The sequence below is a fragment of the Prionailurus bengalensis genome, chromosome C1 (assembly GCF_016509475.1).
Source record: "Prionailurus bengalensis isolate Pbe53 chromosome C1, Fcat_Pben_1.1_paternal_pri, whole genome shotgun sequence".
NCBI lineage: Eukaryota > Metazoa > Chordata > Mammalia > Carnivora > Felidae > Prionailurus > Prionailurus bengalensis.
This window is the reverse complement of record NC_057345.1, coordinates 5937511-5955000: the sequence shown is the minus strand read 5'-3', so window position 1 is coordinate 5955000 and position 17490 is coordinate 5937511. Positions and strand designations below refer to the sequence as shown.

Here is a 17490-nt window from a genome sequence, read left to right as displayed (position 1 = left end):
TGGAGCTCTGCTGTGTGGGCTTTGAAGGTGTTTCCAGGATGTTCCAGTCATAAATGACGCTGCAGCCGGTGTCCTTGTGCATGTGTATTTCCTCATTGTCAGATGCGAATCTTCGGGGCGGATTCATCGAAGAGAGATTTCTGGGTTCAAAGGCTTATGTGTAGGTGGTTTTCCTCCAGAAAGCAAATACCACTTTGCATGCCCTCTGTGTCCCCAGCAGCATGTGCTGTCCTATTTCGTTTTAGTTGTGCCAGTCTGACAGGTGAGAAATAGGGTCTCGGTATTGTTTTACTTTATTTTGCTAACAGTGAATGAGTGTGAGCGTTTTTTCATATATTTAAAGGATATTTGTGTGTGTGTGTGTGTGTGTGTGTGTGTGTGTGTGTTTGTGTGTGAGAGAGAGAGAGAGAGAGAGTTATCTGTTCATGCCATTTCCTTTGGGTTTTGTTTTGTTTTATTTTGTTTGTGTGTTTGCTGTTTGGTCTCTTGTCTCTAAAAGTTCTTTAGCATTTTCTGTTGTGTGTGTCGCAAATGTTTTCTCCCACTTGCTGGTTTTCTTTTATGGTTTTAAAAAAATTCTGCAAAACTTACTGTTATCCAGTCAGAGTTGTCAGTGTTTTTCATTTATTCCCTGAGGACGGAGTCGTGGCTAGAAGCCTCTCCCTGTACCTCACCTACTGAGGCCTTGTGCCCAGCTGTCCCAGCACCGGGTGTTAACAAGCCTCTCTCACGCTCCCAGCTCTCTCAGCACGTGGACTGCCAAGTCTGTTTCTCCTCAGTGGCTCGAGATGCCACCTTTGTCGTGTCTCATTTTCCTCGTGTGTCCTAGACTCGTTAGTCTGTTGTCTGTCTGGGTGCCGCTGCCGTGCTCTTTTAGCTGTGGACGCGTCTTAGTATTTTTTGCTGTGCCACTGATAGTTTCCGCCTTTCTCAGTTATCTGTTTTTCCTGTGCATCTTCGTAGCAACCTGTTTCAGTCCCTTAAATAGCTTGTTGATATTTGTATTAGGATAGCATTGACTTGATAGATCAATTCTGTGGAGAAATGCCATGTTGAGTTCTTACATCCGAGAACAGGGGACGTTTTTCCATTTGTTCATGTTTACTTTGGTGTCTCTTGGGAGCGTTTAAGAATTTTCTGCATAGAGATGTTCCCATTCTTGTCACATTTATTTCTGTGCATTTAATCTTATAGGCATATATAGAAACCGCTATACCCTAATAATAGAGAACTCTGTACCCTAATACTAGAGAATATGCTTTTTTCAAAAGTGTTGACTTCTTTATTTAGAGAGCACGTGTGTGAGTAGGGGAGGGATGCAGAGACGGGGAGAGTAAGAGAGAATGAACCCCAAGCAGGCTCTGCACCTTCGGTGCGGAGCCCAAAGTGGGGCTTGATCTCACGAACCATGAGATCATGACCTGAGCAGAAATCAAGGGTCGGATGCTTAACTGACAGAGCCACCCAGGTGCCCTGAGAATATGCATTCTTTCTGTGTACCTTGGCATATTCTCAAAAATTGATCATAGGTTAGATCATAAAACATTCATGTGAGTAAAAGGCAGTAAAACCAGAGTTTAAACACAAAAACCAGAAAGGCCAGAATTTCACTTGGAAATGTAAAACTTCCTGTTTCCTCACTACAGAGAACAAACTGGTGGTCACCAGAAGGGAGGGGGCTGGAGGATGGGGGAAGCAGGTGATGGGGATCAAGAGGGTGCTTGTCCTGGTGAGCACTGAGCAGTGAATACGATTGTTGAATCACTGTACTCTGTTCCTGAAACTAATATAACATCGTATGTTAACTATACTGGAATTAAAATATAAAGCTTAAAGAAAATAAAACTTTAAACAACCTCTGAGCAGAAGAGGAAATAAACACTGAAATTAAAGAAATTTTTAAAAACAACAGGAAAAATACTATGTACTAACATCTACGGCATGCATTTAAAGTGCTGATCAAAGGAAAACTAGTGATACTAAACACATCCACTGCAATGAAAAAATGAAATTGAACGATTAAGTTCCCAGCTTAAATGATAAAAAGAGCAACAGATCAATCAAAATGCAATGACATGGAGCTCAGTGTATGTAGAAGAAACGCTTAAGACCACCGCGTGTAAGAGCGGACAGGCAGAGGGGTCCGCGTGGAGGTAATGGAAGTGGTTACACTTCGAGCAACTCTTGGGGAGACCGTGGAGTCATATTCTCAAAGCACCGTAAACGAATCAAGAGGAATCCTATAAAATGTCACATAACCTATAGGAAGGCAAGAGAAACAGAATGAAACACGGAAAAGAAACTTTGGAAAAATTCTGTACCTGTCATGAGTCAAATGGCTTACAGCTGACAAGACACTGACTCTGTCTCAAAATCTTTCTTTTCCTTTGTTTTCAGGCAAGGGTCACGATAAAAGCTGTAGGCAGACCTGCGGCTATAAGCCTTCTGTCCATGTCTGTGTCCCTCTTTCCAGGCTTCTCTGACGTTTGCGTGGCCCTGGGGATATACAGAGACTTCCCCGGTTATGAATCGTTTTGATGGAATGAATTTCTGGGCCATGTTTCCATTTGTAGTCTCTCCTTGTGTAAGGCGGCTCTCTTCTCCTGCATCCCCTTCCGATGCCCTCCTCCCACCAGCCGGAGCATTTGTCAGACCGCGCGGTGCCCAGGGTGGAACTGTGCGGCCACCACCCCAAGGACCACCGGAACGATTATCCTACAGGAAGCCTTTGTTACTGATGAATGAGAGGCCCCGGGAATAGGGGGCTTCCCAGTCTGTAGTCATGTTTCTGTTAATAATGAAGCATCACATTAGAAGTAGGGTGTATAGGACTTCGGAGGCTCCGAATCCGATATTTTGGTAAGCTGGTAGTGATGGCGACTTCCTCTTAACAGTCTCTCCGGCTTCATTCCACAAACACTGTCAAATAACGTACCGCTTTTGAGAGAGAAAAAGAGCAAGATGAAAAGAGTGCTCTGGAGAAAAAAAATACTGAATGCTTAAAATGCTACTCTCTCTCTCTCTCTCTCTCTCTCGCACACACACTTCAAAACGTAACCTCCCCGCTTCGGCGAGAGGCAACAGGAAAAATATTTCAAAACGGAGGCCAACCAAGGTGGGCTTACCTGCTCTGTCTTCGGCTCTGCTCAGTACCGGATGGCTCGTTAGCTGCCAAGAGCAGCAGCTTTAATCAGCCGTGGCTCCGTGCTACTGAGTCTTGATGTTTTATTTTACCCTAATACTTCAAAAATGTTTATACGGTAAAGTACACATTTTAAGTTTACATTTTTATAAGTTTTGATAAATGTGCTTGACCCTTAACAAGGCAGGGAATATTCCCACCAGCCCAGAAAGTTCCCTTAAGCTACTCTCCTCTCAAAGCCTCCCACCCCGAAGCAACCACTATTCTGATTTCTCTCACCATAGATGAATCTTGCCTGTTCTAGAAATTCATTCATATAAACGGAATCATACGGTCTGAGCTTTCTGTATCCCTGGCTTCTTTTACTCAGAATTTAATGTTTGAGACTTTTTCTCATGAGGTCCTATGTACCAGTACTTCTTTCCTTTGTATTGTTGGGTAGTATTTCATCTTACAAATATACAATGATTTGGGGCGCCTGGGTGGCTCAGTCGGTTGGACGGCCGACTACAGCTCAGGTCATGATCTCGCGGTCTGGGTTCGAGCCCCACGTCGGGCTCTCTCCTGAGCGCTCAGAGCCTGGAGCCCACTTCTGATTCTGTGCCTCCCTCTCTCTCTGCCCCTTCCCTGCTTGCTCTCTGTCTTTCTCTCTCTCGAAAATAATAAACAATAAAAAAAAATTAAAAAAAACACAAATATACAATGATTTGTTACCCACTTCCTTATTGATGGACATTTGGGTTGTTTCTAGGCTAGTGTGAATAAAAGCTGTTATGAACAACAACAAAAAAGTACAGACAAGGAAACAAAAATAAAAAAGAAATTAATGAGGAATAAAACAGTAAAACTAATTAATGAGATCCTTAGAAAATTTTAATATCTCGTTAAAAGTGACATTATGACCAACTGGGATTTATTCCAGGAATGCAAGGTAGGTTCACTATTAGAGACTCTGCTAATATCATACACCATATTATTAAATCTAAGGGGGGAACCTCCATATTTCCAAAGCAATGATTATTTCTGAAGTTAGTATCATATTTAATAGTAATACCTGAAAGACCTTTCCACTGAGATCAGGATCAAGGCAAGGGTGCCTGTTTCCATTACTTTCCACATTGTGTGAGAGGTTCAGTATTAGTTTTAAGAAAGGATAGAAAAGAAGTAAAACTGTGTTTACTTGCAAATAACAGATAACATACCTGGAAAGCCTTAGAGAACCAATGATTAGACTGTATCAAATAATAAAGAATACAGTTCAGTAGTGGGATATGAAATTGATATACAAAAACCAGTACCTTTCACGCGGTCACATAGAAGAGGACATACCAGTGGGTGACCTCATTCATTACAGTTACATGCTTATTTGTCAGATGATGTGCTTCTGTTCCTGCTGCTTCAGGCTTTTCCGAAACCATTTGTGCTGCTGTCCCCATGGAACATTTGGCAGTGTCTTTAGAAACTCTTAATTGTCACAGTGTGGTTTGGGGGTGCGATGGGGTCGAAGTCAGGGATACTGCTAAGTACAGGACAGTCCCTGGCAACAAAGAACTATGCAGTCTAAAATGTCAATAGTGCTGAGATTGAGAAACTCTTTCCTAAAGAAAGCATACTTGATTTCCAATGTCTGTGTTTAGAATTGCGGGTTGGCAGTGTTATTATAGGTTCAATGAATACATCGATTAATTACTTAAGTTGAAGGGTAAACTTGAATGTGAATAATAATGAAGAATAGTGAAAGAGGAATCACTTTCCTTTAGTTAGGGACAGTGATGGAAATAACTTATTTTGTGTAGCACTGAATAGTGTATAAAGTTTCATAGACTCCTTGTTTGATCTCCTCAATAGGGATTAGTATAATAGGTGTTCCTATCCCTGTTTAACTGATGAAGGAACTAGCCTATTTTTTCTAGGTGTCAGGGACTAAATCATGTCAGATAGATGGGTAGTTAGTTTCAGAGTGAGTGCATTGTTTGTTCATCTGTAAAAGTGATCTTTGCTGCTTTTTCTTTTCTGGAAGGTCATTTTAGTTCTAGCTACACACTAGAGGGAAAAGTCCTGGGTATACAAAGTTGATTCCTAGTCCGTATTCCTAGTGTAGCTTGTTACTTACAAATAATTGCTTCCCATGGAACTTTCCGCGGTGATGGAGATATTATATAAATGTGTTGTTCATTATGGTAGCCACTAGCCTCATGTGATTATTTAAATTTACATTAGTTGAGATTAAATAAAATTTTAAATCCTGTTCTCTTCAGTTGGACTAGCCTAGCCACATCTCAAGTGCTCAAGAGCTGTATATTATGTTACTGGTAGTTCTCAAAGAAATGTCAATAAATCTCAAGCACTTTTGTTAAATTGTTAAAATGGAGGTTGTTTGAGCCCCATCTTAGTGTCTGCCTATCACTGAGGTTTTGGTCACAGTTACTTAAGCTCTATTGGAAAGGAGGACATTGTTTTCCAAGTCCTTGGTGGGAAGCGAATGAATGTCATCTCCAGGTTGCTATTCCTCGGCTAGCTTCTTTCTCTAACACTTTGGCCATTAGCTGGTGTGTATTTGTTAACGCACCAACTTACGGAGTCCTTATGAGAATGGAATACCTACCTGGTCAAGTGGTAGGAGTTCATAGCCCCGGAAGCATATGCACGGGCTGTTGATTCTCCGGTTCCATCTACTGTAATCGCAGCCCTTGGCTTCCACTTGATGTTAAAGTTCCCTTCTGTGACCACGAAGGGAGTTGCTGAAAACCCCCCTGCCTCCTTGGGAACGCTGGAAATTCTCCCAACGTGTGTGTGCGCGTGCGCGCATTTAAGGAGTTTGGTGGTATTAGAGAGTTTTCAGCTACATTTTTGGTTTTAAATTGTGTTGGTAGATGAACCTGGAAACCTTAATGCTGTTTATTTGCAATATTTTTGTGGGAAAGTGTTTTTCCAACCTACGATCTTTGAATGTTATCTGAGAATTTGGGAAGTGTGTGTTTTTATGTATTAAAGCCCATCTGCATACTTAAAAAATTAAAGTCTCTCCGTTTTAATTTGCAAGTCAGTTTATTTCTTGAACATTTAAAGAGAAGAAAAATATTTGACAGCTGTACATTTTGCTTATAGCAAAGTAGCAGGAAGAAAAGTCCCATTTTTACGGTTTAGAAAGGCTTTAGGTGGTTTTTTTGGTAAAGTAATTTAACTATGGTTTATTTTTCCTGTTGTGTCTAGTTTCATATCCTTTTATCATGGTCCCACCCTCAATTTACCTTTATGGTTTAGTTGATTTTACTCCATGGCTAAGATGCTGAGGTACAAGCAGTGAAATTGTGAAGTTGGTTGAAGCAGTCCTGACACACACAAAAAAATATTGGACGTTTTCTGAATTGATAAATATGGAGTCTGTAGCCATATTCTACGTGTTTTTAGAGTAATGTGGATTTAGTTGCGTCTTCCCCTGCCTCTTTCCCTCCAATAGTGTTTTGGTTTGCAAAGCAGTTGAGGGTAATACTAATAATGTATTTTTTACATTTGTTTGTTTTCAGAGGGAAGTGTAACATCTCCCATTTTTCTGACATATTTGCTGCTAGAGAGTTTAAAGCTCGAGTGGATTCATTTTTCTACATATTAGGCTACAACCCTGAGACCAGGTAAGTGAGTCACTTGGCCCCACTCAGTGAGAACTTCGCTTTTCTATGTGCGTGCGCGTGCGTGTGTTTGCACATTTGGGCATGTGCCAGTAAGATGAGAAAAAACAACCTCAAAACCCAAAGTGAACCTCTTTGGAAGGAGTTCTAATTAACGTCACCGGTGTCTAAAGTGGCTTATTGTTTGCTCTTGATTTTATTAAGAAGAAAAGGAAAAGTGAGAAAATTTGGGTGTAGAGAGGCAAGGTAAAGATGTGTGTTTAGCTGATCTGTGTTTTGAACTTACTGTGAATTGGCAGATTATTTCCCTAATGCACATTGTGTCAAACCTTTTGTGGTACCGTATTGAACACACACTAGGATGTTACGGAGAGTGTGCTGGTTAGTCATTTGTTTTACTCATTTAATAAAACCCCAGGAACACTCACAGAAATATCTTTAGTAAGACAACTGGTATGAGAGGGATACATTCAGTTCTCAACCATCTTGGTAAGATCTATGTAACAGGTAGAGTTATGACTTTTCAAATGAGAAACAATAGAATCAAAATTTAATAGAAAAAATTCCTAGTGTCTGTAATAGATTATAGTTTAACTTAGCACATGGAAGAAGTTATTTAAGAGCATATGCATTCATTTTTATCCTGTATCAATCATGCAACTACAGGAACTACAGATTTAAAAAGTACAGGAATGTTAGCAGATGATCAGGTTGTCAGTGCTTGGGACATCTGAGACACAATCTCTAGATACGAGAATTTAGAAAGAAATAAAAGCTGCTTGGCTGAAGGAGGTTAGTGGAAGAACTACTTGCAGGGTAATTACAATGTAGGTATTTTTTATTTTTAGTGAAAAACTTTTCCTAGAGGATGCTGAGAAATTATATGTAAAAATTAGAAGGTTACTGTTTAGACAGTCAGTCTAGGATTAATGAAAGGCCACGTGTTCTTTGTTGTCATTATAAGAAGCTGCGTAAAGCTCTAGTGAGGCATATGTGTTCGTGTCTGTCTCTTTGTATTTTGTAGACGAGAGCTACAGGGGTGATAGTGTACCGAATGGTCACCTTTTTTACTTACCTTTATTTTCTTTAGAAAACAGTAAATTTGAGCTTTTATTTTCTTTTTCAAAAGTATGCCCTGTTCCAGTGACAGAGAAGCTGATCCGTGATACTATTTTAAAGCATCCTGTATTTCAGAATGTTTATTTTTACATATGCATTTTTTTAAATTTTTTTTAACATTTATTTATTTTTGAGGTAGAGACAGAGTGTGAGCAAGGAAGGGGCAGAGAGAGAGGGAGACACAGAATCTGAAGCAGGCTCGAGGCTCCGTGCTATCAGCACAGAGCCCGACGTGGCTCTCACAAACTGTAAGAACTCACAAACCGTAAGATCGTGACCTGAACTGAAGTTGGACGCCCAACCTACTGAGCCACCCAGGTGCCCCTAAATATGCATTTATTGACTGCCTGATCATTCCTTGGATTTCTGTCTAGACACAAAGGAGTCCATGATTTCAGTGATGCCACATTTATTTAACTATTTGGTGGGTAGTTGTCATATGGCACGAGCTAGATTGTGTCACTGAATTGACTAAATAGCTTTTGTGTTTTAAATGATTAGCTCTTGGGTTCGTAACAACCAAGTTTATTTTTTACTAGTTTTGGTTATATGTCTGTTTTTACTGAGTGCTTATTAAAAGTGATATTATGTAACTTCACTGTGTAAGTTAGAGACTCACACAAGTTCTGGTCTCATTTTTCATTGGGTGTTGCTGGCAGTCATTCAGAGGGATTCTTCCCATCGGTTGGGTTTTAAAATCTGGCGGAGGTGTGCCCTAGACGAATGTTTCTCTCTCGTCTGAAAACCCAGTTCAAGGACGTGCCCGTGGCGGTGCATTAGCAGGGTCTGCGTCCTGGGTCACTTCTTTTACCGCTTTGACTTCCTGGCTGCCATTTGTTCATTTCTGCGCTTGTGTTCTCCTTGTCCAGCTTGTGCTTGATGTGTTGTAGGTTTTTTGAGGGGAGGTGGATGAATTAATTGAAGTGAAAAAATACTTGAATTTCTATTTGTAAGTGAAGATAGTAGCAGATCTCACACCCCTCACGAAGGGAGTGTAAGGATTTGCCCTAGCTCCCCGGGTTCCCCCTGAATTCCACTTGATGCTTCTGAGGGGTTGGCCGTGCAGTTCCCACAGCTGCTCGCGTGGTCACAGAGGGTGTACTTGAAAAGGAGTGTAGAAAACTCTGTTTTCCCCACCTGGCTTTTGTACGAGCTGATCCTGAGAATGCTCTGGCTGCGTGCCCTTGCAGAATTTACCTCTGCTTGCGTCTTTGTCTCAAGTCTCTGAGGGATGGGGCTGTGGGAAGAGTGGGCTTTGGTGGGCTTCTCCCCCATGTGAATGAGCGGGCCTAGCATGCCGTCGGCTGCATTTGCTGCGTGCTCTTAGTGCCCGGGGCCATTTGAAGAGGAAACATCAAACCGTTTTCTGTCTGTGAGAGAGACCACGTGTGGATGCGGCTGCTGCAAGTTACAGAATGGGGATTCTGTGACTACACATTTGGGACTGTCCCCTCTCTTCAGAAAGGAACTTTCAGGAACTTGAAGTGAGCGGTTGAAACTGAAACTTGAGATGGGATTGTTTATTTCTCCAAGCACATTTCCTGATGGTAGTTAGAAGTTGATTTACACAGTTGCCATAATTTATTTAGCATATTAGCCCGCACTGAAAGTTTGGAGTTTTTTTCATGTTTATTGCATAAATTTTTTTTAAGTCTCATTATTTGGCTACTCTTTAATTTTTCCCCTAACCTGGTTGTTGTGGCTCTACACATTTCGCCTTGTCAGGACCTGACCTTTCCGGACTTTTTGCGAGAGAGAGGGAGAGGGAGAGGGAGAGCAAGAACAAAGAAGCATGGGAGAGAGGAAGAAGGAGAGAAAGAACGTCAAGCAGGCTCCATGTTCAGTGTGGAGCCCAGTGCGGGGCTTGATCTCACAACCATGAGATCGTGACTCTAGCTGAAATCAGGAGTCGGATGCTTCACCTGCTGAGCCACCCAGGCGCCCCAGACTTTTTGGTTTTGATGGGATTACTTTGTTGAATACGTGTATGTGACGGTGGGAGGCAGACTCTTCTATACTCTTTGGTTCATTGCCTTTAAAGTTCGGGGAGGGTGGATTTCTTGGTAATTAGCATGGAATTTTTATTATTTTGAAATTCTGTGTTTAATTCTGACGTCCTCACTCAATTCTGAAATCTGAAAGCTCTGAAAATCAAAAAATGTTTATGCTAAGTTTGGTGTGGAAGCTCATTGGATGGTCATACTTGGCCTGAACTGAGATGAGGCTATTTATATTGAGTTAGTTCACTTTGTGTGTTTGTGTAACTTTTACTGCAAAAGTACCAATGTGATAGAATAGGGGATCATTGGTCAAACACTGCGGGGTGTTACATAGTATATGGTATATTTGTTATAGTACCTTTCTAAATCCAACAAATTCTGAGTTCTGAAAATCCTCTGACCCTTAGGATCTTTGGTAAGGGATGGTGATACTGTATTCTTGTTAGCCATGGCACTAAAGGAACAAAACTTACTTGAGCAAAAAAACTGGGGACAGATGTTGCCAGTGTTAAGTAGGGTGCAAGCTGCAAGGGTCTGACTACTGAGAGGCCTGAAGTTTGAACCAGTAGGTAGTCAGGCTTGGCTTCTGGAGCCCATGGTGACATTTCTGTGCTCAAGCAGTGTGTGCTTTTGCTCTGCGAACAAGATTCACCCAAATTTGCTTCTGCAGTCAGCATATTCTGCAACATAATATCATTATTTCTCATTTTGTTTGAAGGTTCTAATCCAAAATCTGATTAGAAAATAGTTAATAAATTTCAGCTCCAAAGTCTTAATACATAAAGCCAGTTAGACCTTACAGGCGTTTGCACAAAACAGCAGTATTCTTGGCATGAACTAAAGTAGTTGGTCTTGACTTATTAAAAGAGATGATTATAATCTGTGGTCATAGGGACATGGCTCCATTCATCCGTTTATTGTCCTTAGTTGCATTTTTATTTATCCAGTATCTCGTAGCCATCTAATCTGACTACTTGATCTTTTGTTAAGACCGACTCCCCTCTTGGACCCAGGCAGCCTGCGTTTTGATCCTGTGCTGCCCCTTTTTCTCTGTGTCCAGGGGTAAGGTTTGTACTTCCTGGGCTTTGTTTTTACCTCATGAAAATGGGGGTGGTAAAAGCTACCCTTTAGGTTGCTTTAGTAAACTGTCAGGTTTTTTTGTTGCTTCTTGGGAATTGCAAAAATAATTATAAATTTTCTTTTCTTTTATTAAAAAATTTTTTTTTTCAACGTTTATTTATTTTGGGGGGGACAGAGAGAGACAGAGCATGAACGGGGGAGGGGCAGAGAGAGAAGGAGACACAGAATCCGAAACAGGCTCCAGGCTCTGAGCCATCAGCCCAGAGCCTGATGCGGGGCTCGAACTCACGAACCGCGAGATCGTGACCTGGCTGAAGTCGGACGCTTCACCGACTGCGCCACCCAGGCGCCCCTAAATTTTCTTTTCAAGACAAGGTTGAAAAATATCAGAGTTTTGTTGTTTTTTTTTTTTTTAACCCCATACAATGTTAAATCCAAAAGTGAAACATAAACTGCTTCCTAAGACGTCTTGATTCTACCAAGTAGACCATTAACCATCTGGTTGATTGTACTCACATATGGAAGTCTGAACACTGGGGATTTTTGACTCTGCGTAGAACGTTGATTATAAAATTCTTCTTGAAAATATACAACAGTTGCTAAAAATGAAAGATAATTTCTTCATTGACTCTAGTGAAACTGACACAATAAGTATAGTGAATATTTGCAAATAGTATTAAATGTGAGATAATACATTCTATGGTCAGAAAATTTCAGTGCAGAATCTGAGAGAACCAGAATTGGAAAAAAAAAATTTTATTAAGAAAAGTATTTGAGTTTTTTTTTAAAGATTTTATTTTTAAGTAATCTGTACACCCAATATGGGGCTTGAACTTACAACCTTGAAATCAAGAGTCTCACACTCCACTGACTGAGCCAGGTAGGCACCCAAGAGCTTCTTACAGTAAATGAACCTGTCCCCCTATATAGCGTTCAGGTTTTATTGCATTTTGGGGTGTCCTTTTCCCCATACTACCATCTTCTCACCTCTGCAGCTTCAGCCTGTTGCTCAATGCCTTTTTCTTTTTTTTTCTTTTAAATTGTACATTCTGGCCTTTTCTGGGCATACCTTTCATTGGTTGGAAAACTTCTAACCTTCCTGCCTCAGGCCAGTGAGTTAGGCAGGGCAGGGAGTAATGGTGGAATCTCAGTAAGAACAAAAGATTCAGTAGGGTCCATTCGAGAGGAGATGCCTTTATCTTTACATTATGAAGCGTGAATTTTCCCAGGAACCAGTCCATTTGTTTCCCCTTGCTAAGTAAGTGTTCTTTACGTCACTAAAGTACATTTAGGGAGAGTGAAGAAAACATATCAAGTGTAGCATGTTGTATTGATGGTCACTGATCTGTTACCCTCCCCCTCGTACTGCCTTAGAAAAGTATCGTTGGTCTCTTTAGAGACTTGCACTGTGGCATGAAACATCTGATTGTAGTTGTGCTCTTTGCTTTGTGATAAAGGAGTCTTCTCTTGCTATTCAGATGGAAAACAAATTGAGGGCTCAGATCTGATCCAGGAGAGAATGTCTATGAACAGCCACCTGTGCCCTCTTCGCTTTTTTTTTCTTTTCTTTTCTTTTCTTTTCTTTTTTTTTTTTTTTTTTTTTTTTTTGCCAAAAAGTTTTTAAAGCAGTGTTGAAGCTTAAGGATTATTACCATTATATTTGGCAGCAATCATAAACTCAGACACTTGCAAGGACTTCTCTTTAATCTCTTTCCAACAGACAGTGGCAATAATGTTACCAATAATAGCTACAGTTAGTGAGTGCGACTGTGCCCAGCAGTGCTCTGAGTGTTTTGCTTGCATAACTTATTGCACTTTGTTATGAAGCAGCCTCTGCCTTCAGAAGAGTTGCAAGTATAGTAGAAAACCTTAGTTTCTAACAACCATTTGGAAGTATGACATCACCATGAGGCAGTATCACACTCTAATACTTGGTGTATTTCTTCTGAGCAAGGGCATTTTCTTATACAACCACAATACAGTCCTCCACCTCAAGAAATTAACACTGAAATATTACCATGGAATTCACAGACCCCAGTCAAGTTTTATTAGTTTGGTTAGTAAAGACCTTTATGAAAAAGGATCCAGTTCAGCATGATGGATTTTGTTGTCTTACAACTGGTTCGTCTGTGTGGAGTAGTTTCTCAGTCTTTTCTCTTACTTCATGACCTTAGTACTTTGAGACTATAGGGTATTTTGTAGACTGTTCCTCAGTTTACATGGATGCTTTTTCCTTATTAGATTTAGAGCCTGTATCTTTGACACGGATAGCACAGAAGTCATGTGTTCTTGTTTTTTACTTCTTGTCACGTAGTATATAATTTTAGTTTGTCTCCTTGCAGGGAGTGTTCACGTTGATCACTTGAATAAGGTGCCAGGCTTTGTAATTGTAAAATTTCTCTTTTTCCGTTTATAATTAATGACTATTTTGTGGGAGGTTGCTTTGAGATTGAATAGATAGCTTCTTCCTCATGAAACTTTCAGTTTTTCAGTTTATTAATTTATTCGCACTAGGTTAATCGCTTCCTATTTTTTTAATTTTTATTTATTTTGAGAGGGGGAGTGAGCATGAACAGGGAAGGGGCGGAGAGAGAATCCCAAGCAGGCTCTGCATTGTCAGCCCAGAGCCTCACAAACTGGGAAATCATGACCTGAGCTGAAATCAAGAGTCAGATGCTTAAGCGGCTGAGCCCCCCGGGTGCCCCTTTGGCTTCCTGTTTTATTCAGTTGTTGATTATCTGTTACTATGATTCATTTTTAGGGCAAATTGTTGCAGATTATGGAGGGCGATACTTAGAAACCAACCAACCAAGAATGCTACTTAGGGGTGGTCGTTGCTTTGTGTCACTGCCGTCAGGCCTCCGAGGAGACGGCCAGGGGGTGGGAGGGCACGGGGAGACTGAGATGGAGACTCTGGACTTTCACGTCTGTATTTCTGGACTTCAGTGTGTGTGTATCCATGCTTTCATACCAGGCTCTCCAAACCTAATCCCAATACCACAGGGGTCCTGCTAGCTTTTTCCTTATTTCTAATTCTCATCTTTAACAGTGAGAAACCTTGTTTCGGGTTCCTGAGTATCTTTACTTCAGTTTCCTATCACTGACTCTGCTCTCTCCCTCACATGGGTGAGTTTTGACATGCTCAGCTGTATCTTTAGTAGATTTAGCATTTGATATTTCTTGGCATGACCTCAAGGAACCAAATTTGTAACATTTTCTTTTTAGAGTCTGTGGGATAATGCTCACTCTGTACTCGATTGTTTAATTCCCATAAAAGTTCAGTGCAGCTGACATTACCTTTATTTGACAAATGAGAAAATTGGTATGACATTAAATATCTGCCTAAGGCATGCAGTTAGTAAACAGGAAACACCGAGCCTGTTGGACTCCAAAGCCTGTGCTTTCATCATAGATTGATTCATATGCAACCTAATTTTCTTCTGGCTTTGTTGAAAGATAGCTTTAAGCTTTCCTAATGAAGAGAACTATATGTACTTGCTAGAGAATAACTTGACAAATAAAAAGTTAAAGAAGCAAACTGAAATAATACATGATTCTTTAATTCATGTTTGTGTTTTTTCTTTCACTGTACATCTGTGTGCATGTTTATACGTGTGTGAATATTTTAAGATTATAAATAAAATACTGTTTACATAAATATACATATAATCATGTATTCCTTTATTCATCTTTTTAATTGTGAACATAGTACCATGTCAGTAAACATTAGTAATGAGCACCATATCTACCATCATGTGGATGTGTCATAATTTATCTATTCCCATATTGTTGAACATTTATGGTTTTTCCAGTATTTAATTATCCTAAATTACATTGTGGCCATCTTTTTTCCGACATAAATCTTTTTTTTTTTTAATGTTTTTATAAATTTTTGAGGCGGAGAGAGACAGAGCATGAGCAGGGGAGGGGCAGAGAGAGAGGGAGACACAGAATCTGAAGCAGGCTCCAGGCTCTGAGCTGTCAGCACAGAGCCCCACGTGGGGCTTGAACTCACGGACCGTGAGATCATGACCTGAGCTGAAGTTGGACGCTTAACCGACTGAGTCACCCAGACGCCCCTGACATAAATCTTTATACTGAAACCGAAAAGTAACAATCTAGATCTCCTTTATTTCAGTTAATTTGGATTTCAGACATTTTGGGATCTAGTTCTGTCTTGGGTTGTCTTTTCTATTCATCACAGCTCATGGTCTTTGTATAGCTTTTGAGGACAAGAAGCTGGAACTAGGTGTAAATATTTTCTTGTTCACTTGCCCTCTGTTATCGTAGTTGAACTCTGAAGACATTTATGCCAGATGCCAGATGGCAAATGTTGGGCACAATTGAGAGTACATGTATGGTTGGAAACACAGCCCCACTGAGGATAAATGGGACCGTAAAATAGGACAAAAAATCAGATTTGATCATTTTAAAAACCCCTTGCCAGTAAGTATCTACCAATGTTGAATAAAATATAGCAGAACGTTTGGGGTGCCTGGGTGGCTCAGTCGTTGAGTGTCAGACTTCAGCTCAGGTCATGATCTTGTGGCTGGTGAGTTTGAGCCCCGTGTCAGGCTCCTTGCTGACAGCTCAGAGCTTGGAGCCTGCTTTGGATTCTCTGTCTCCCTCTTTCTCTCAATGCCTCCCCACCCTGCTTGCTCTCTCTCTCTCTCTCTCTCTCTCTCTCTCTCTCCCTCAAACGTTAATTTTTTAAATAGATAAAATACAACAGGACTTTAAAATGCAGAGATGTGCTTGGAGGAGTTAGGAGAAACTGAAAAGTAAAGCAGTAAGCTGATTCTTCAGCAGCCTACAGTGAGAGGAGGTTGGGTCAGTGTCTCCTTAATAAGGGGTCTTGTCTTTAACACGCAGCAGGTATAGGAGATGGAACCTTATTCTCTAGGGACTAGGGAGTTGGAACTGAGAGCCCTCTACCAGGTTAGGGCCATCAAAGGTCTGTTCTTCAGTGAAAGGATGAACGAGGTCATGTATCTGGAATTAGAGGGACGTGATCGAGAAACCTGTTTGAGACTGGGACTCTAAACACAGAAAAGAAAAAGAGGAGTAGAGGGAGAATTTCCCTCCTAAGTCCTAACTTTGGGCCTTGCCTCCATGACAGTTAGGGCATGAATTTACATTCTTGAAAAGTATGAGAACTCTAGGATGAGAAGATAATATAAAAAATGGTCTTGGGTCACCTGGGCGGCTCAGTCAGTTAGGTGTCCGACTTCAGCTCAGGTCATGATCTCACGGTCTGTGAGTTCGAGCCCCATGTTGGGCTCTGTGCTGACAGCTCAGAGTCTGGAGCCTGCTTCGGATCTGTGTCTCCCTCTCTCTCCGCCCCTCTCCCACTCGCTTGTGCATGCACATGCATGGTGTCTCTCTCTCTCTCTCTCTCTCCCTCCCTCCCTCCCTCCCTCCCTCCCTCCCTCCCTCTCTCAAAAATAGACATTAAAAAGTGGTCTTGAGGGGCATCTGGATGGCTCAGTTACTTGAGTGTCTGGCTCTTGATTGCATCTCAGGTCATGATCCCGGGGTCATGGGATCAAGCCCTGCATGGGGCTCTGCGCTGAGTATGGAACCTACTTGAGATCTCTCTCTCTAACCATGCCCCTCTTCCCTACTTGCATTCTCTCTTCTCTCTCCCTCCCTCCTCCCCCCCCAAATAAAAATTAAAAAAAAAAAAAAAGGTATTGTGAAAAAAAAAAGTGGTCTTGGGCCATTGAGCTTTGAAGGACACCTGAGAGAAGTATCTGTGAAATTTTTTTCTTTCAAGAACTTGTAGGATATCTACAGATAAAATATCTTTGAATGCCCAACACACTGTCAAAAAATTACAAAATGTTGGAAGAAACCAGGTGCCATCAACTTGAGTCAGATAAAACAAATATTAAGATACACATACCTGAGAACTTCAACACTAGAGCTATCAGAGAGAGACTGTATGAGAAAGTTAAACAAAGTAGAACCTGTATTTCCCTCTCACATAAGCAGAGTTTGAGAAGAAGCAATCGTAGGCTGATCAGGGGCTCTCCAACCAACCCATCAGGGACCTATCCTTAACTTCAGCTTTTACCTCGTGCTCAAGATGCTGATGGAATGGTTGCCATGACATCCACATTTCAAGCTGGAAGAAAGAGGAAGTGGGTAAAAAATGCATGCTTCCTTCCTTATTTAAAGGCAATTTCATTATTTGCACAGGACACTTCCTTCTCTTCTCACTAGACCAAAATGGGGGGGGGGGGGGAAACAATCGACTCTGGCTTTACAGGTGAATTCTACCAGTGTTACAAGGGACAGAGAAAGATGATGTCGGTTCCTCAAGTCATGTTATGAAGCTAGTAAAATCTTTATACCAAAACCAGATCAAAAAGTAAGATTTATAGGTCAGTTCTACTTATGAACATGCATGTAAGATGTTTAAATAAAATATTAGATGATGGAATCCGCAAAGCATTAAAAATCCCATTTGGGTGTATAGAACACAAGACAGTTGGAACAATAGTTTATCTGTTAATAT

General features: G+C 41.0%; 1 protein-coding gene across 6 annotated transcripts in view; it reads left to right on the top strand.

Annotated features, from left to right (window-relative positions):
- The window catches only part of RERE (arginine-glutamic acid dipeptide repeats), a 424113-nt gene that overhangs the window by 262018 nt on the left and 144605 nt on the right, over positions 1–17490 (top strand). For all 6 annotated transcript variants that reach the window (XM_043573708.1, XM_043573701.1, XM_043573705.1 and 3 more), the window contains one exon: positions 6670–6774. In XM_043573708.1, the coding sequence (XP_043429643.1) occupies positions 6670–6774 (105 nt within the window). The remainder of the gene's footprint in view (positions 1–6669; positions 6775–17490) is intronic.